At 39.4% G+C, this 21,898-nt stretch overlaps 1 protein-coding gene across 3 annotated transcripts; it reads left to right on the top strand.

Annotated features, from left to right (window-relative positions):
• The first annotated feature begins 987 nt into the window (after positions 1–987).
• On the top strand, positions 988–11,144 carry LOC139137334 (beta-galactoside alpha-2,6-sialyltransferase 2-like). 3 transcript variants are annotated; one of them, XM_070705369.1, is made up of 5 exons: positions 988–1,275; positions 2,998–3,216; positions 4,867–5,063; positions 9,445–9,622; positions 10,794–11,144. In XM_070705369.1, the coding sequence occupies exons 2-5, from the start codon at positions 3,027–3,029 to the stop codon at positions 11,027–11,029; spliced, it is 801 nt and encodes a 266-aa protein (XP_070561470.1). In that variant the 5' UTR covers positions 988–1,275; positions 2,998–3,026; the 3' UTR covers positions 11,030–11,144. The 3 variants fall into 3 exon arrangements, with proteins under 3 accessions (XP_070561470.1, XP_070561468.1, XP_070561469.1); XM_070705367.1 differs by having other exon boundaries at positions 2,248–3,216; XM_070705368.1 differs by having other exon boundaries at positions 988–1,349; positions 2,248–3,216.
• The last annotated feature ends 10,754 nt before the right edge of the window (positions 11,145–21,898 follow it).

The following is a 21,898-nucleotide window of genomic DNA, read 5'->3' as shown; positions in this document are numbered from 1 at the left end:
TTTCTCCCCCTCCACTGCAAAAATTAATTTGTTCCCAGCCCACAGTAAATATTGAGTTTTTCTCCCCGCCCGCTGCAAAAACTGCGCATAAACACCTTTTGCACGAATAGCTTAGTTGGCGACTCCTGTTTCTCATTTTTGTCAGCTAATAATCGGACTGTGGTCTCGTCGGTACGGGGCAGAGTATACTTATAACTGGCAGATACCCGCTATTAATGTCCTACCACGATTGCCTTTCAAAAAAGAAAACAAGAGATATCTCGTCAGACTCAGAGAATCTCATGAACAACAATACGAAACCGTGTTTCAGCTGTAAAGATATACACACACAATAAAGCGTGGATTCATCACAGCTCATTATCATTAGAAATGGCACCGAATTTTTATCAGATTGTGACAGCAGCAGGGCCTCGTCACAAGTCTCTTGTCCCATTGCGAAATTCAAACGTCCCATCGTCACTTGTACTCCTGAAAGGCATCGACTGCATGTGGGTAGAGTAATCGTGGCACTTGGCTAGCTCTAAAGTCTACGATGATGATGATGATGTAATGCAGGCAGCCAGGTTATTGACATTGACCATGAACCTGTTGACATCCATATCTTTTATTACCCGACAGCTATCAGGTTACCTTTGCTGTTATTGTAAGTGCAAGGTCAGTAAGTGAAGATATTTGGTGATGAAGTACCAACGCCACGTTAAACTCCATACTCTGATAAGAGTTTCTTTAATTTGGAGATTTTATGATTTTGTTGTTAGTCATCATTGCAGGTGAGAATAATAAAAATAATTCTTCAAGAAAGCGTGAGCTTACTATAGTATTGTCATTTTGACTTATCTGAGAGCAAGACTGCATACTATTCAAAATAAACTAACAGATGACAAGTTCATGCTCTGAAGTTGTACTGGAACGTTGACATTTCCTACCGATGTTGTGTTGACATAGAACACCACGGTGTATGTCAATCATTAACAGAGGACGCCCTCTGTAGACCACCTGCGACCAGACGCCGCTGGAGATTTGGTTCCCTTAAGAGGACTCACTTCTTTTTCAAGAGACAACAAAGGTCACTTGGCTGGTCACCAGTTGTATTTCTTCCGTAGAAGCAAAAGCCCTCGGAGATGCTCTTGAAGCTGTTCCCTCTGAACGCCATGTGCTAGTGCAAGACGTACAATTTGTTGTTGCTCAGTGCTACAGTGAAGCAAACAGGGGTTCAAGATGAATGAGTACACTAGGCTAAACTGTGGAGAGAGAGCGTGGCTGGAAAACGAGCAGGTTCGTGAATCAATGTAGCTGACACTTTAGGACAGCTTTCAGATGTTGTTTTTCAGGTACATGTAGAACCGAGGGTAAGTCGAATGGTGCTGTAAAAAAAAGGTCACATACACGTCATATTGACAACGACGCCTCGAACTGGAGGTCGTGCTTTATCTTCTTACGACAAAAAGATAGCCAATAAGATAGCAAATAGTAAATAATATCTTAAAATTGGTGAACGAGTACTGCTATAGTAACATCCTAGCTACCAAGTTGACTCAAGTTGGTGTAACATTACAAGTGGTAAGCTTAAAGTCTACAATTATGCAACATTGCGGCGACTTTGTCCGTAATATACTTTGGAGAGGCTTTACAAAACACTCTAACAAGCATTGGGCAGTTTATTTCGCTAAAATGTGTTGAAATTTGGCGAAAAACGTCCCGCCTGTCAATAGCCAACTTTTGCCTATTGAAAGGCGCATGTCAATAGCCATGCACGGCCTTGGATTTTATTTAACCTTTTATTTCGTTTGCCGTTCCTTTGTGTCCCTGCCCAACCCTGTCTGAGCACTAGATTCTGTTCACATAGCAATCAAAGTCTGAAATCGTGAATCTCACATGGCTGCTGTATTCTCTCTCCTCTAAATGCACCGCAAGCGAGGTACAGAGACCAGTCACGGGTCTAGAATTATCAGAGGCGGTTACATGTAAATATTTATCGACCGGCAATGAAGTGTAAAATTTTTGATATTCCACGTCGTCACAGCAACTCTACCGCCATTTGTGAGAGATTCATATTTCCTTCCGGTCTTCAGACAGACGCTATCATTTGCAAAGTTTCTATTTTTTACGCCGGAAAGATTGACAAGAGTAAAATATAAATTAAACAGTTACATATGATATGACTTAGTCACGGGTTTCATGTCCTGTATTTAGTGAAAATGACAAGGAAGACGACTAATGAAAAACTTTTGTTGTTGTTTTTTCAAGGACATAAAAAGATGGCATAACAAGGATTGAGAGCGCGTTTTCTGAGATTGCTAATCCGCTTACCCTCGAAACAAAGGCAAAGTTAGGGGGCTATATATCCATTACGTATAGAGACACACGTAATTTGCAGACATCTGGGCAGCCGATCGCTTGTGTGTGACACGGGCCTTCGTTTTATCGAGGTGCACCAATATCGATCCGATTTTGGTTTTTGCTAATTGCATGTCAGAAAATGGAACTGCGAAGAAAGTATTTGGAAACATCTTGAGTTTCAACTTGCATAAGTTGCATGTATTGAGAAGTTGACACCCATCTTATTAGTAATGATGTGCGGGTTTTCCAAGGCAAGGAGTCGTCATATTTATCGTCGCGTCGCTATCTTGTCGACTTTCGTCATCATAAGCTTGGGTGCTCTGGCCATCTTCGGCCTGGGGTCTGGATCACGTCTTTATCGCCCAGTGCCGGTTTCCACGCAGGGCTGGAAGCTGCAGAAGGCAACGAAACCAGAGTATGTGCAGAAAGACAACTCGCCTGATACAGAAGAAGGGAGGTCAGAGCAAAAATATCCCCCGACAGTGAGAAATTCAAATATTGGAAAGGCTGAAACAAGGGCTCTTTTCGCAGAAATGTTGCCAGACATTCATGACAAAAGATTAACACAAATCTTTAAAAAGTATGATAGACAATTCGATAACATAAATTTAATGCGGCATCCCCAATCTCACGGCGTTGTGTATACTGATAACACAGGAAATACATCAGCAAATGGGAGAGACCTTATGTGCAGATTCAAAGCCGGGCATAAATTGCATATTCTGGATAAAGACACCAGTCCGTACAAGGAAATGGGGTTGGCGCGGTATTTTCCAGACGACAATGGTCTTGTGAAGTTTGAAGAAACATTCAAAAGTTGTGCCGTTGTTGGTAGTTCCAGTTATATGAATGACTCCTCCCTTGGGTCTGAAATAGGTGAGTATGCTGTGTGTTGTTTTATTTTTCAAATTTCTATCTTTGATACTGCGGAATGTTTAGCGTTTCAGTTGCTACATAAGAGTAGGCCTTGTCCAAGTCTGTGAATAAAAAAATAATTTGGTGAATGCTATGAAGTAGAGAAATCGCGACTTGTTTTTCTCGACACCGCGACGTAGTGGAGTTATCGCCGGATTCCGGTAATAACTAACTGCCGATCGCTTCGCTCCACACATTCGCAGGTGCACCCACGGTCCCTCCACGTGGTGCACCGCATGATCAGATGCATGCGAAGAAAGCCTGTGCAGGTTCTGATTGTGCTGTGATTATCACCACTAAAAGCGTTTCAAACAGAAATATCACCAGCGCTTGTAACCTTCTGAAATGACTGTAACCACCGACTTGAACCAAGTCTACTGTAAGAGGTACTCGGCAGAACTCCCAAGTCGGCCCAAAGACAGTAGAAAAAGAGGCGATGTTCTCGCTTCTGCAACCGTTAGACTGGTGTAATGTAATTGATATTTGACAGATGATCTCGCTTTTCAAGAGCCGACTGCTATCAATATTGAATGAGTTGAAATAAGTGTTATGTCGAGTGAACATTTGAGTTATGTGAAAACAAAGGGTCAAAGTCGCATTATTCCCCTTTTTCTTGATATGAAAAATCAGTTTGTGTAGACTTCTTGGAACAACTGGTCAACTGTGGGCAACTTCAATTGTGCTTGCACCTAGACAAGATTGCACATTCTGTAAAACATTTCACGTTCTTCACCCAGAAATCAAGTTCTGCACACAACCGTGTCACCATTTATTGCTGTACACACATGGAGACATGTTTACTGTTCCGTAAGGTTCGATAGGCGATGCCTTTCAATCACTGAGGTAAAGATGGCAGCTTATGTTGCCACCTGGATTTTCACGTTGAAATATTACGCGGCGTCACCTGTATATGTGTACAACACGTACAACATGCTGACGTGTAAAATTCTGACGTGGGAGATATTGCAGATTAACCAAAATTAGAAAATAAAAGTTTGTTTGTGTCACTTCGTACGATAGGTTGAAAATATTGATGTTATTTGTTCTAATTGCGAATCATCATCGTTCCCTAGTTCGATGTAGGAAATTAAAAAAACTGACACTATCACAAAGAGGCAACAAAGAGTGACTTTGCCCCTTTAATTTCATTGGCAGATGCCGTGTCACGTATAGGTACTGAAATTGAAGCACATTTTTCAGGCTGATTCTAAATTTCAACGGGCCTTTCAGATTGTTCTCCAATAGATACCGCCAACAGCCTGAGAAGTTTGCTCGAATTGACAATTGTCCGTGTTTGGTGGCCTGCCTAAACTTTTGCCGAAGATGACGAAAATTCTGTCAGCATATGTACACAAGTTTTCCCCTCTTTGACATCAAACGGAGTCACCAAAGTGTGTAGTTCTTCGCTATAGCCTGAAAGGGGTCAAAATAAGTTTACTATCTTGTCAAAGCTAAAGTTTGGCAAGGGGTTGATCTTGCCGTGTACACTTGTCGACATGTACACTAAATCAGCGAACTTACACTTTAATTTTGCTCCAGCACTGAACTTTGATATCACTTATGAAGAACTACCCAATAGTGTTATCTTATAATAATTTGTCAATCTTGCAGATTCCCACGAGGCTGTGCTTCGTTTCAATATGGCACCCACTGAAGGGTTCGCAAAGGATGTCGGGACAAAGACGACAATACGACTGATAAATGGCCAGGTTCTGGAAGAAAGGAACGCCAACAAGTTTGCGAATCTCGTGAACAACGAGACTTTGTTTCTATGGAAAGCTGGTCCTTACAATGGCAACTTAGTTAGGGTAAGCGGGTGCAATCAACGATACGGGTTTCGTAAAAGGGAGTTCGAAAGCAGCTTCTCTGCTCCCGGCGGGTGCAATTTTGACACTATCATCAAGCAGGGGGATTTTAACGTTTTTGATAGCCATGGTAGAAGTCTGTAAATAAAAAAATCATTATGCAAATGCGATATAGTAGGAAAATGGCGACTCTTTTTTCCCTGACCAGCATGTACCGCTGATACAATCACCAACTTAATGAACCGAGTCTACATTTTTGATACCAAGGTTAATAATCTGCTGTCTGTGGTCGAATATGTTAACTTCAGTGAGAAGGGACCGGTCGGTTATCGTCTTTGATATTGTTATAATGAGATATTTGAAACGTAAACCTACGTTGTCATGGTGATGTACGTAACGATGTTCGACAGTTTATCTTATGGGGTGGTATAAATTTTATTTACATCAGCCAGTACGATTAACTGTCGTATTGGGTGATATAAATTTTATTTTATTTTACTTGGGCCTCAGCCCAAGTACATTTGTTTTCATTCCGTGGGAAAAAACTGTAAGGTATAACCATTTCTGGCTGAGACCAGGGAGGGCAAAATGTATTGGCTTCATCTTTCTTGGCATAATAAATGGCGTAATGATGTTAACTGAATGGAAGTGCTGCTCTCAGCCAGTCTTTAATAAGTGAGATGTGAATATAAATGCTTCTCTATCTGAGTTCTGGCCACAAAATCTTCTGAATATAATCAAAATGTGCATCGAAATGCAACAATTAATGCACCCTCCGTTTCCTAGGCGACGGCACGACCCTTGCTACACCCACTGGACGAGCCAAAGTGGGAGGGGTAATTTCGGTTTGGTCGAACAGGAGGGCTCGAGACCAGAATTTAACATTTAAACTTGAAACATGTTTAATCACTGACAAGATGTGGATTAGTGTTAATCAAAGAGAAAGTTTGAAAGGAAAGGTTTTATATCCCGGACACAATGAAAAACATTACGACTGGAAACTGTACCCCCGGTTGAGAATAGTAATGCCCACAGCGATGGAGAACACTTATCCTTGAGCTGAGAAAACCAGACCATCATTTCGAAATAGAGCTGCAGATTCGAGAAGCTCGTTAAAAATAGCTAGGTACACCCACGCGTAAGGGGTGGTTTCGCGTCTTGAGGGCAAATTTCGCCTCCTTCATTAGAAATCGTACGTTTGTTTTTCCAGGGGAACACATCATTTGACACAAAATTTGCATGAAAAGGGTCGCCAGTAAGCACGTGGTCAAATCTGGCATAAGAAACAATATGAAATGTTGGGTAAAGCCAGTCCAAAATAAACTGATTTGAACTTTTGTGTTTTGTAATTTATACCACTGCAGTAACATGACTTTTTTTTGACAACATCACACAATGTAATACGTTTTGAAACTGAATACTCCGACGTATTCTGTGTCCCCTTTGCTAAAAATACGGTATGCCGATTACCATGTAAGGAGATGATGACGTCAAGACAGATTTGTAGTGCGTTTGGTCTTGGATGGTGCACGAAGTTTTGTCGAGGTAGCTTGTGTATTTATTTCCTAAATGGAGATATTAGGGTCGATCTAAAAGAAGGCCGAAAAATGTTATGATACTCTAAGCGAGCTGAACTCCAATGCGAATGGTTGGATAATTTGGAGGATGTCTAGACTGATCTCGTCTCATTAAGATTATTTGGCGGTCAGTATTGAATTTCAACTGCGTCACAAGTTTGCGTCGAACGGTCAACGAACGATATTTTAGAAATCTGGAGACATGGCACATCGCAGTTTTATTTTAGTATTTTATATTTTACAAAAGATGTAAGAAGCAATGATTTTGTTGAAAATTCTGAAAAAAATATAGGAAGATTTGATCGCGAACACATTTTCACTTGGGGGTCAACTAGCCCTGCGTACGATGCTGTGTGTTCCGCTACAGCTATTAAACCGCCCCGCTCACCACAGCCCTGCAAAGACGTTGGGTCGGTGACTTCAAATCCATTTTGGGACTTGACGTAAAAAGCCAAATTACTGCCGAAATTCAGCGTTCTTGGGCCCAAGTCGTATCCCAGCCTACCTCAGCTACTCGATCGCTTCCAAAAATGACAGTCTTTTATTCACTTCTCGTAAATAACCGTCGATGTCGGCAACTCTCTCGCTGGCCCTTCGTACGATGCTGTGTGTTAGCTGTAGCACATAGCATCGTACGCAGGGCTAGGGGTCAACATGGGGTCGCAGCCATGTTGCCTCAAAACTTATTTCTGTCTGCACTCAAAACTCAAAAATGTCGCATATGAACCTGAAAAATCGATGTAATTTTGTCAAACTTCGGCGAAATTTCAGCCTATAGACAAAATTTCATCTAGGTAAGGTAAATTTACTGAAATTTGATCGACAAATAATCCTGAGCTTGAACGTGACAGCTCGCCTTCTCCGGGAAGTCATGCATCCAGCCAGCTGCCCATATGGCCGGGTGCATGAGATTGTTTTCAAGCGACGGCGGCAGACCGTACGGGGCTCTGGATATGAACCTACCGCCGGTGTAGCTGTAATAACTGTTGCGTTGTTTTTAATCACCACGGACGAAGTCCGAGGGGACTTATAGGTTGGTCATGTCCGTGCGTCCGTTCACGCCTAGTACCCAACCCCATACAGATGCACGTCGATTTGTTTCACAATGCTTTCAAATTTGGCCGTGTTAGAGGACTTTTAGTTTACACCTCCATAGACTCCCATGTATAAGGCAGTTCTCCATAGATTCGCATGTATGATGCCAAGAAAAATAAAATTTAGTTTCTCATCGTATTCATATTGCCTAAAGGATGCAGTGACACAGTTTTTTTGTCCCCACGGATAAAGTCCAGGGGCTTATAGATTGGCTCATATCCGTCCGTGAGTCCATCAGTGAGTCCATCGGTTCACGCAGATATCTCAGACATTTTGACAAAATATCATGTGACCTTGGTGACCTTTGACCTAAATATACATTATTGTCCATAACTCAGTAACCACAAGTGCTAAACCTTTCATATTTGGTATGATGGGACACCTTATGACGCCACATATTGTACCCATTAATTATGTGCATATCTAATTATGAGCGAGCCAATAGAGCAAGAGGTCTGATTTCTGGTATATAGGGATAAGTTAACAATATAATTTGTTTGACAAAACTTCACGTGACCTCAATGACCTTTGACCTCAAATATACATATTTGTCCACAACTCAGTAACCACAAGTGCTACACCCTTCATATTTGGTATGAAAGGACACCTTATGACACCATATATTGTACCTCATTAATTATGTGCATATCTTATTTTGAGCGAGCCAATAGAGCTAGAGGTCTGATTTTTGGTATATAGGAATAACTTAGCAATACAATTATTATGACAAAATTTGACGTGACCTCAATGACCTTTGACGTCAAATATATATATTTGTCCACAACTCAGTAACCACAAGTGCTACATCCTTCATATTTGGTATGATAAGACACCTTATGACACCACATATTGTACCTCATTGATTATGCGCATATATAATTTTGAGCGCGCCAATAGAGCTAGAGGTCTGATTTTTGGTATATAGGAATAACTTAGCAATACAATTATTTTGACAAAATGTCACGTGACCTCGATGACCTTTGACCTCAAATATATATATTTGTCCACAACTCAGTAACCACAAGTGCTACACCCTTCATAAATGGTATGATGGGACACCTTATGACACCACATATTGTACCTCATTAATTATGCGCATATCTAATTCTGAGCAAGCCAATAGAGCTGGATGTCCGATTTTTGGTATATAGGGATAACTATAGGGTAGAAATCTAAATATGCCCATCTAAATATTAGACATCTACCATCGAGAACAAAAGAAATTTGCTGTAATTTGAATATTTAAGGAGTTTAAGCAATTCCCGCTATAAATAAAGAACCCCTGCCTCAAACTCCACAAAAGTTGCTAGACATATTTTGCCGTTGTCATGCCATTGCTTCGTTTAATAACCAGTTAATCAAATGCCTCATTGACAGGAGGAAATTCAAGACCATATTTGAATAGTAGTATATATTGTCCTCAAAATTACTCTATCACGGCCCAAGTACTCATTGCCTTCAGCAATACTGCCTTGTTTTATTTTATTTTATTTTATTGTATTGTATTTTATTTTATTCTCGTCAACAGCGCCAGTTGGCAGCCACTTACAGACAAGTCAAAATATTACCTTGTCGTGGAAAGGTGGCAAGGAGCTTTCATGATACGATGGGAGAAAGGGCGAAGAAGGATTTTTCGGGTTCAGAGTGGGCAGGGAGTCCTCGTTTGAACGTGGACGATGATTCACAGTTGACCTCTAACCTTTGTGTTTCAGTGGTACGCAGACAAAAAGGTCCGGAGCTTCTTCGTCGACTACGTATATTGGCGTCATCGACATGCGCAGAAGGTACCCTACATAATACATCCATCGTCTCTATGGAGTGCGTGGGACCTTATCCAGGAACACACAAACAATACCATCAGGAAAGAAGTGCCGACTTCAGGGTTTACAGGTATTAAATTCGTATCCACACCTTTCTCCTCTCAGGAGACATGGTTTCGTGTTCCGTTTAGGTTACCGTTCAGCGCATGCCCGTTTCCAGTGAAAGTCTTTCTGTCGGAGTGATGAAGATTTTCTGTCCCACGAAACCAGTTGATCGACGCAATCAGGTCCCAGTTCACCGATCGCCCTTACTGAGGCAGTTCTATCTGTCCCTTGACCACCCAACCTCTCGAGGTAGAGTTCAGTTATTATGATTGGATGTTGAACCAGAAAGGGGTGGGGGGTTGGGGGGTCACCACAAATTTGACTACTGTAAATGGGGTTATGTAGGACAAAGCCGGAGGGGCTCAGTTCATTTTCCAAACCATCCACAAACTCAAAAAGCCTTGGTTAGTGTACAATACAAGTATTCCGAGAATGAAGGTGTTTCTTCGCATGTTATCGCTGTGTGAACTTGAAGACATTTCACCATATGACAGCATGGATAGTATTATCTGTATTATACATATCTTGCATTGGCAAGACTATACAGGCTTGTCTTGCCAGAGTAGTTGAAGAATGGAAAGTTTGACACAACATATCAGCGAAAAGTCTAAACCCAAGGAAAGTAAACTTCCCGATAGCGGACGGCAACGTGAATGCGGAGAAACCTGACAGTGACTTTTCACCTAGATTTGGCACGCTTCACCAAATGCTGAAATGCACTTGCCAGAGTAAAGATTTGAACTTTTGAAGGTACTTTCGAGCGGCCGGTGTAATTTTTTTTTTAGGATGGATGTTTTATTTTGCAAGTTTTGGACTTCTCGCCGATTTGTCATGTCAAACTTCCATTCTTTAGGAAACTACCAACGTTCGGCCTTTTGACCTCAAAGTCCAGGGCGTCGGCCTTTGATCCGACTGTACCAGCAACCCTGCGAGCACCTGTGGTTCCCCTAGTGCTGATCTATAAACTGTAACGTTGATAGATGACCATTCTTCGAGAAACAAAAGCAGAAAACCTTCCTCGGAAATCAAGAAGAGATGAATATAAATGAAAAGTATCTCCGAATTTGTCTTTTTTGTTGTCATTTACTATTAATAAAATAAAATCGTGAGTGGAAAATATATGAGGGATATTCCAGAAGCTAACTTGAGCTACTGCTTCTGTATTTCAAATTTGATAAAGGTATTGTCTTTTCCAGGAATCCTTATTATGCTGCGATTATGTCAGAAGGTTGACATCTACGGGTACCTTACACCGGATAATTCCAGCTGTCACTATTTCCCGATGGACCGTCCGTGCGCACCGTTGTCGTGGCACCCTGTCAGTTCCGAAAGGGACGTTCTGAAAAGGATGAGTGAGGGCGTAGTTCAAGATCCGCTTGCATCAGACAAGGGGCTCGTTACACTGACCGGCTTCCCTGCTACGTTATGTTAATCAGACGTTTTACATCCAACCATATACTGTTACTCTACCTGTACCTTCTCCTCATTTGCATACAGTTATTTTGAATAAACGATTTACAGATCGTAAATTAAGATAAATTGAAAAACTGACATTCGCACTTCCTGAAATCTTGCAGTAAGTTATCGTTTATTGAAAAGGAAAATATCGCTAAACAACTCTCCATTGAAACCTATATGCACTGGAGTGGGTGAAAATCATCAGTAATTGAAAGATTATCGAAATTTGAAAAAAAGCTGTTATCGTGCTATAAAGGTGAAGCCTGTGGTCAAGGTTGAAATCCAGATTGCAGGCTCGCATTTCGTTACTTTAAGTAACTTTGACATTTTGCACAAGTTAACAATAGGAAAACTGAACAAAATACTATAAATGACTGTCTTTCTGTGTTCGTAAATGATGTGTATGACGGTGTACGTCAAAAAGTTTTCGACTTCCATGTTCGTCTGTCATGCTGAGAAACAAGGTGGAACCAGGCAGAGCTACGTAAAACGCCAATTGGGTGAATTCAAACAATTCTGTGAACTTGTCCATTCTGAACTTAATCCGGACATTCGGGATTAAAATTCGATCAACCTGCTTGCCCTATTCTGTATGGGTATCATTCGGGAACTATGAATTTGGTGACTTAAAATAGTTTTACTTGAGTGCCTTGAGTGCTCCAATCCTTGAATTGAAGCAATTTAATCGGGTTAATCTTGCCAGATTATGCTGTTCATTAAATTTCAGACCATGTACGTATTGCAATTATCTACAAGATAGAGCCATAGCTTAGACTGGAAGATCCGTCGCGGCGAGTGTGGAGAGCGCCCTCGAGCGACGGATCTTTCAGTCTTTGTAGAGCTCCCTGCCTCACCGTCGCCGCTGGTCGGCATTGTCGTTGTCGTTTGACTATTTTAAGGAACTGTGGATGAACGACTTTCTTGAAAATGTAACCCTCTTCGATAAATCGCTGTTTGAAGAATGGAAAATAAAGACAAGGATGCAGCTATACTTTGTCTGATTTTTTTCTGATTTGCTGAAATTTATGTCTTGATGGGTTCAAATGTTTGCATGGTTCATATCATGCATTGTTCTTTAGTACAAAAAAAATCCGTGTTTTTGGACTTTGGTGAATATATTTATGCACCACGGAATTGTCGTTTTTGACATTAAGCAATTAACCATAATTATCGTACCTGTAGATTTTCGTCCGAGTGTAATGCTATGGGAGAGAACGCCCTCACACGTATGGAGAATTTTTTTTCGATCACCAGTCTTCCGGGTTTATTGCCCATAAAGGCGAATTTTTTATCTGTATGTTCACAAAGCTTACATGTAAAGAGCAAATATTGTTAAAATGGCGGATGGTATACATTTATGTTGATGATTTTATTGGTTTGAGCTGCGCTAAATGTCGCAGAGAACTGGACTTCGTTGCTAAGAGATGGCCAGAGTGGTGTTGCTAAGTGAGAGATGCTGACAATGTCAAGTACACTTACGTGCAAAGAGCTGAATTGCTCGGTAATCCAAAAGGTAAATGGAATTTGCAACTGTGACAAATTCAAATTTAAAAAAAAATATTAAGTAACCTTACGTGATAAAGCTTTTACGATCCTGCATAACAAGTATTGGTAGCGCCCTCTATTGCAAGGCGGACGGACACTCCCAGAGATCAAGCCCTAACCCATTTTCGCCAACACCAAAATACCAGGCGGGGCTGTGTAGATTACGACTCGGGTTGTGTTTTTTGGGTGGTATAAAAAAGCAAAATATAGAACAGAGTTTTTCAACCAGATGCAGGGTATCCTCAATATTATGCTCACGCGTCAAGATAAATTTTGAAGAAAAAATATGATTTTCTTACATTTGAAGATATTTAAACATGAAATATTTAGATCATTTTATACTAAGACATCGAAAAAAGAAAACGAATACTCGGTGGCAACCTTTCCTTCACTACATTTCAAAGTGTCTCTGCATACCGTAGCTTTAAACCTGAGAAAGAATAAAGTGTGTTGGTTTCTGAATTCCCCTTGTAGAAACTGGAAAATCGCAAATGGGTGGCCTTCATTTCCTGTCCGCAATCACGTTCGGCATTTTCAATCATGGTGCAAGTATTTTTGGTTTGGAAAGCGGCAAATCAAACTAGGGTATATGAAAGATCGGCTAATACGTTCGTAGATACGTATATGGGTACCTGTCAAAAATGTCATCGAATTAATTGAAAACTGCTATTTTACGTTCATTATGTCACTACGATGTTACCAGGGTTACACTTTTTCAATTTTGTTATCAAACTTGGAAATCTTATCTTTGTATAATTTGTACAAGCCATCCATCGTGCGTCAGTTTGATAGAAAATGTTAATTTCCTGCAATGTTACGTTGATATCTTGGGAAAGGAGAGTGAGGAAAACAATCTGTTTTCCATCAGATTTCATGATTAGTCCGTAAAAATTTTAAACAGAGAATATCTGTAACAGTCGATAACATTTGCTTTCAAACCAAGTTTTTGTCTTTTGCGTGTCCCCATTAAAAGCAGTAGTCTAATATCGGACAATGCACAAACTCAGGCAGTGTTGACAAGTCCAATGCAGGCACTTCCACGCGATTCTGGGAGTAGAACAAGAAAGCACATTCTTATTTAAAGAGAAATGCTTGTAAATGTATTACAACCAATGGTGTTTGAATGAGGTATTCATAATTAAATAAAACAAGTCATCGCTGATGACACAGACCCCACATTGGTTGATCAAACGTAAATGAGTGAGTGTTAGTTATTTTTGTTACATATTTATCGAATGGTTAATTTAAAAGAAATCATGTGTGTGTATATGTATATATATATATATATATATATATATATATATATATATATATATATATATATATATATATTATATATATATAATATATATATGTGTATATATATACACACACACACACACACACATATATATATATATATATATATATATATATATATATATATATATATATATATATATATATATATATATCGAAGTATACAGATGTCCTCATGGGAAATTACAGTGCTCGATGCTAAAGCAGAGCGTTATGTATAATAACAAAAAATAACTTCAAGTTCAAAGTAATGGTATCTGTTACTTAAGTTTCATGCATCCTGCAATCATCAGACAGACAAAGTGAAAGTAATACTAGCTCAACACTCTTATATATATATGATCGGGACGTACCATTCTATTTATATATATATATATATATATATATATATATATATATATATATATATATATATATATATATATATATATGTATAGATAGATAGATAGATAGATAGATACATACATACATACATACATACATACATACATACATACATACATACATACATACATACATAGATGGATACATACATACATAGATATATGTATGTATGTATGTATGTATGTATGTATGTATGTATGTATGTATGTATGTATGTATGTATGTATGTGTGTGTGTTTGTGTGTAAAATTTTCATGTCAAGAGGTATTACTCTGACATTCCTTGCTGATTTAATTATACTGACTGAAAAGTCGTTCAAATTGTTGGAGCGGTCTCTTACAAACACAATACAGGGTCCTTGATTGTATAGACACAATTCAAAAATGAGATTGGAAGGGATCAGTTACTTCAGAATATATGTTTTAGGACAAGTATTAAAAATGGCAAAGGACTTGTAAATGACACCTGTTTGAGTACGCCCTTCAGGGTCGATGCACTGCATAACATTGAGTATTCATCGTCGCTTTATTTCAGGGTATCATTAAAGCCGTAGAAAAGAACGCCTCCATTACCAATATTTATCTTGAACAGAGTAAATCGACGGATGTTCAGAATAAACATAACAAAATGCTGTATTTCCGATTAGTTGACCATCGATTAATAGCAGTGCTGACGTCATTCCTACTTAACGCTCAAGTCCGATTATCGAGATCTGTCGATACGAAGTTTTGAAAAACGAGGCTATTTGAACCTCATTTACCACCTCTATTGGGGCAAAAACCATATCGACTTATATCTTTATTCCTTTTACCTTCATTTTGATAGAACTTGCACCAGATCTTGTAATACCATTTATCGTTAAAGGCTCTGGATATCTATAAATACCCCCTATCTCCCTGGAGGGCTCATTATTGAACGTAGGTGGCACACGAAAGCAACGTCAACGAATGCTCCCGAAAATCTGGATCTTTCAAGAACCACCGTAAAAAAATAAGCACTGTGCAAATATATTACGTTTTGTGAATACTTGTGGCATCACCTTGTTGGCGAAAATCTCTAAATTTTCCTTTTAAAGTTGGTTTTTATGCCAAAACTGCTTCGACGCTGTGTTCGAAGCGTCCAAAGAACAATAGATATAGCATTCAAACAGCTGTCAAACACGAGGGGACGCAGAAACGTGAAAACGATCAAACATCTGCTGGGTACATCGATTACGATGAAATCAATGAACAAAACGACTCTTACTACTGGGCAAAATACTAACGGTTTGTGTACGTGAGTCTCAGGTGATTCAGACACAGACCGCTTCATGGTTTAAAACAGATTGCCCCCCCCCCCCCTGTTTGTTTGTTCATCGTGTACCTGCAGGTGACATATGGGTGATGTGTGTTGATCTGCAGGCCAGTATTTTACGGTAGTTCTCTTTTGGAAGTATGTTGTGGCCCTGAAAAGAGCCGGTTGCGGTATTTTGCAGGTTGCAATAAATTTCTCGTAGTCAATATATCGCCACTTGCCTGCCAAGCATCCATGAGACTCAGTTTTCTCGCATATCATTCCCGAGACAGTGTTTTTCGGGCCCATGCTGCATGTTAATTGCGGGGTTTCATTGTTATGTATTAATCATCAGCCATGTCTTCATGTCAGTATAGGCCCAGGCCTATTGTTCGGGATTTTGACACAGTTTCAGTGTCAAAAAGATTACAAGGTCATACTGATCGTATGAACAAACGGGACGTAAGTTCAGCTGTGGAATAACAGCTAGACCAAGCGCAGAGTTTCTGCTAAAATCCAGCTTTTTGACATTTGAAAAATACCATCTCTCTGCAAATGGAACTGAAAGCAGTGGGCTATAATGATTTGTGCACGGCCGGAGTGCATGACTGATTTCGCAATATCATTACAAGACTTCTCAATATCCAAAAAGTTGATGTAATTGTCTAAGTGTCTCTAAACTGCTCACATCTCTAAAAACCGTACAATACAATTTCTCATAATAGCTCCGTAATGTAGCATATACGCCACTGGTGTAAAATCGTGGGCAACAAAACGCATATGCTGTAGATCATTTTTTTAAAAACGAAAGATTTAAGCTGTCGCCGCTGGTGGCGTACAGAATACCGATTATAAGTTTTAAAACTGGCGTTTCTTCATTTCAACCGCTAACGGGAAAGACACGTCAATTTTATGTTCCAATGAAGTGTTTGCTTGTTCAGAATTGGGAATTAGCCAATAAGATTTGCTCATTTACTCCTCATAACGGACATTCAACATGGTTAGCTGTGATGTCATGGCAGCATCTCGATTTTCGTTTTGATTCAACAAGCCTTTGCGATATTCTAAAAACACACATTCAGAAAGGGTTTTCTTATGGTTAAACAATCGTTTTATTAGGTAATATTGCCAATAATTTATAAAAACTTGCCCGCAAGCCGCAAAATACCCACTTTGGTTTTGTAGGCGTTAGACGTGCGTATTTAATGCCAGTGCTGTCGCATGCAAGGCCGATTGGGAGGGGTACAGAGATCATACCAACACTGGTACGCAATCGGGACTTATTTCTCCCTTGGCATGTATACTTTGCCTCCCAAGTAGCGGGGATCAATCCAGGTACCTCTTCTGCCAAGAAGTGTCCAGTACTTTCTGTTCAAGTTCTTCGTCATTCCGGCGTTGACTGAGATAGGGTCTGTTTAATTTGGAGAAGTTTCCACCAGAAACCTGCAAAGTCCTGAAGAATCACCGCGCAGCATGTTGGATGTTTTATTTCAAATTGGTTTGCTTTAAGTAATTCAGTAAGAATTTACGCCAGAAGTCCTTGTGTTGTTTTTGTCACCGTCATACGCGTATACGGACGGTTTTCGAATAAAAACGGTCAAAATACTACAGTGCTCCTAATACGTGCAAAGTTTATCGTGTGACTGTTTACGTGTATTGTTAAACGGCAAGCGGCAGTCGTCAATACAATAGACTAGGATTTGTCATCACGTAACGACTGTGACCGCATCAATATATATAATATATATACGAAACTTTTCTGCTGAATCGATAAAGAAACAATTACAGTAGGAAAGGTCAGTCCAGTTTTCGTCCAAAAGTTGTTGTTTATTTGAAAAATCTTCACTGAGCACAAACTTTACATGAGTGGCTGTAATATACACGTCTACACGTCAAACGGGCATTTCACTGTTCCTTGTTGTGAGCTATGTTCAAAGTGCGTCAATCTGCGACTATTTTCAAGTACGGATGGAGTTACAGACATTGGTGAAGTACATTGATTGTTTTCAAAACCACCGCCTGTTTGTCTACGTTTGTTTGTGTGTGTGTGTGTGTGTGTGTGTGTGTGTATACCGTTATGTTAATTAGCTTTATTTGCTTACACACATAGCTGTCAAGATTAAGATTTTCTGGTTAAATACATACACTTTATTACGCCTATGACGTAATGTAACACTCTGTTTTATATTTGCCAGTCCTAGACCCTTGGACCGATTTTCCTACCCTTTTCAAGTCTTGATGTAGTAGTACATTATTAATAGACCTTCGCTGGTGGTCATTCCATTCACGATAACTTGTTTTCAATACTTCGTCATGTTTGTTTTATAAGAACAAGAGTAATTTTTATCAGGTATTATTAAAAATGAAACGACTGCCTTGTATGAATACAAAGCAATATGCAGAATACGTAACGTTTGCATTGTTATATTGACAAATAAATTCTGACTATACTATAATTTACCTGTCAAGAATAACATCGGAAATCACAGCAGACAGACAGACAGGCATGCAGACAGCAAGACAGACAGACAGACACATAAACAGACAGACAGACAGACAGACAAATACGCACAGATGCCGTGTTGAAAATTAAATCGGCAGAAAGGACAGAGACACAACAAACTGAAATTAAAGGGCCTCTAAAATTGACCTTGCTATAGATTTAAAGTATAAATGTGATAATTGAACAGAATGATCGATTGACGTAAAGTGACCGGTAATAGTACATATTCTGCAATATAGCGCCTCAGGCTCACCAGTGAAAATGCCAACTCGCTTTGATAAATATAGGAAAGGCAGTCCATTTAAACACAACATTGACATGAAACGTCGATGGATTTTGTTCACAAATTGATTCAAATTTCTCTGCGTATCGAATGCTACTTGTTCACCATTGAAATCAGCTCCCCCATTAACAGAAATGATAAGTTACAGGAAACTGTAATAGGTTTTTTAGAATTTCTTCAACCAATCAATGAGATTTCCTGTATTTTTAAATAATCGCCCTCTCAGCGGATTACAAATTTGTATTAATCGTAATTATGTACTTAACAACTTCCATAGGGACCCAATGAAGGCGCCGAGGAATTGAACTTTATCTTTTTCTAAATGCAATATAAATTCGATCGGAAGTCGTATTTCAAGTTTCATGTTGCGGACGACATTTACAATATTGTACTGACAAGAGATTCAAGTTGCTTAACTTGTTTTCTCTTGAGAAACATATTGAAAGCTCTTGTTAGTATGAATTGCTTATAGTTCTGTCAATCACCGCAACAGCTTGCTGTGGGTCTATAGCTGTGGTGGTTACAGACGGGATTCCTGCCTTATACGGGCTGGTTTTGACTTTTACGACTATTAACCCTTTCAGTGCTGTAATCGTTCCCACCAAAATTTTAGTGAAACATTTTTACCAATTTTTATGAATTTTTCTGTAATTCTTTGATAATTTTGGACCAAATGGACATCACATTCCATTGGGTACAGTTTGTTATAAAAATATTGACAAAAATCTGAAAAAAAAATTGACTGGGGTATATTTTCTAAAGGTGACAAAAATTGACTTTAGCGCTCAGAGGGTTAAACCCCGCCAACACAGCTGGACCCACAGCTATGCAACAGCTAGCTTTACCGTAGTAATGGAAATGTGTTTGTAAATTCACCTGCTATATTTGTAGACCGTATCCATCTTTAAGTTAAATCCACGCACATGGAAAGCAAGAGGGTGGAGATTTAACGGACGACACGTTTCGAATATTCATGATTTGAACGTCACTCTGGCATTTCGCTTGCGTATAGACCATGACACAAGGAGATACACGTGTCGGAAAATTACAATGACACGAGAATGGTCGATAACACGGAAGCGCACTAAGCCTTCATTGTCGCTGTCTAGCGTCTCAGTAAATCCGCTCAAAAGTAGAACTTTACGACCGATAGTCCGAATCGACGAGTTTGTAAAGCGATCAGTGTACAACCTGGGAGAGACTAAGAGACGAAGGCATTGCTTCAGATTACTTCCAACCCATGGAACTATCGATTGAGAGCAATATATACATGCTGACGTCATACAGATCCTTTATAATCCTTTTTTCAATGTGTAATAGCGTCCCTTTTTTTAGAATGCTTTTGCTAGTTTTACTATTTTAATTTGTATATGATGAGCCTGAAGGCAAATTTCTACATTTATTGTGGATAATAAAGTAATTGAATTGAATTGAATTGAATATATTGATGTCCGATCACGTCCGATCACGTCGGATCATCGACATCAAACAGTAATCATGACATTAAAAAACGAGTAAATTTGCAACTCAAAGGCCCCATCACAAATGAAAATTTTATCGACGGATATTTGCGGCTTTTATATTTTAATTCAAGTATTGTGTCACTATATTGAGACAGAGTGTGTAAAATCTAAGCTGCCTCTTTCACTTTAGGTGTTGTCATCGTACCGACGTCTGTATATGTGTATGAGCGTACGTGGATTTTAGTAGCATTACGATCAAATATGGTTCCAGCAATGAGTACACTGCTAAATGGTGCGTCTGCCCATAATGAACACAATAGCATATCAGTTCAAAACTGGTTCCTTCTAAAACTCGGTGTGTGTATGAATTTAAAATATTCTGTCGTCGACTTTTAAGTATTTCTTCAATATACCAGGTCTCAGGAAGTGCATTCTTAGCCCGCTCGGCGGGCAGCGGTCTTGGTCTTCTAGTGTTCACCGTTTTACATAAATATAAAAGAAATGCATCTTTCTTTGCGTCTTAATGTGAATCACCGCCGGGGTACAATACTCCATGAGGTGTTTTACAATTCATCTGTTTGTTTGCACTTGCGACACCTACAAATTTACAATATACCCATGTTTCCAAACAATTTGATTGCATTCCATGCCATTTTTCTAGAACACCGCCCTCACTTTCAACCCATTCCCATTACCATGTATTTGACCAGCTTGACCCGCGATGTTTAGCAAAACTCGATTCTAATATCTGATCCCAGTCTGATTAAAATGGCTGACACGGAATGTTCTTGATCACCATGTAATCTGAACAGTTTTGTCAAATATGCTTCCTTGTTTTACCTTTTGACAGATATACGGAACATGTTGATCATTGAAGTTCAGCACCTGCAAGATATTTTACAATACGTTTTCTTTCGGTATCTGAGAGAAGACATATCTTTCGAGTAATTATGACAATGATAACCTCCTCGAAATCAAATTCTTACGATCAGAATATCAATAAAGCATTCTGTTCTGTTGAGAAGATGCAAATTCATCCGCAACTAGCGCTAGATGCAAAAGTCCTTAAATTTTTGAGAATATGTGTCAGTTATTACTATGCAAATGTATGCAAATTATGTAATATGTAAATACGTGTCTGAGAGAGCTCATTTTGGCTAATACAGAAGACAGTGGCTGATACAGTGTCCCATATTGACTATAGAGTCTATGTTGTTTCACTGTAGTGCGGGCCATTGACGAGTGGGGGTGGGAGAACACTGGGCGAAAGAACAGTATATCACGCTTATATAATTGTTTAAATAGTGTATTGTTGAAGTTTTTCTCCGATATAGCAAACATTCGACCAATTCAAAACAGTTATCGTCATGAAAGAGAAAAGAATATGACACAAAAGGCTGCTTAGACAGGTATTCAAGCTACAGTAGATTAAAACAAGACATTGATTTTTTTATTGTACTCAGTCTTTTTTGACGGCAGTAAATCTCAATATCGAGAGTAGCTCAATGCAAAGGTATCGGTGCAGCTCTTTCACTCTCACACATAAAGTGTAAATACCGTTGCCTCATTTTTATTTAAATACAGAGCTGACAGTGAATTAGCACGCAAAGCTGTTTTACAGCCCTTTGAACAATGTGCATAGAAATATTATCTGCACCGATCATTATTCCAGATAGATCCTGTCAAACCTGCGAGTCTTGCACACTTGTTGCTTGGCATTTATCTATGACTTTGTTCGGGAGGAAGCGGTGGCTCGCCAATCGCGATCACCCCACCAACTGCGGAAGTTTATTCCTTCAGTTTACCCCGTAATAATATTCATAAGCCCCTCGACTTGGGGGAAAGTTTACTGTCGTTGGTGCAAGAGCAGCAGAGACGCTGCAAGCTGACAGACCAACACCACCATTCAAAGTCGAAAATTCGCGTAAGAATTGACTAGATTATACATTCAATGCGTTTCTAATTTTTCAGAAATGATACTTTTTCATCTAATTCGATGATGCCTTTTCATCTAATTCGATGATACCTTTTCATCTAATTCGATGATACCTTTTCATCTAATTCGATGATACCTTTTCATCTAATTCGATGGTA

Source organism: Ptychodera flava, chromosome 7 (assembly GCF_041260155.1).
Source record: "Ptychodera flava strain L36383 chromosome 7, AS_Pfla_20210202, whole genome shotgun sequence".
NCBI lineage: Eukaryota > Metazoa > Hemichordata > Enteropneusta > Ptychoderidae > Ptychodera > Ptychodera flava.
Note: the sequence above shows the minus strand (reverse complement) of the source record. Positions and strands in the feature narration are given on the sequence as shown.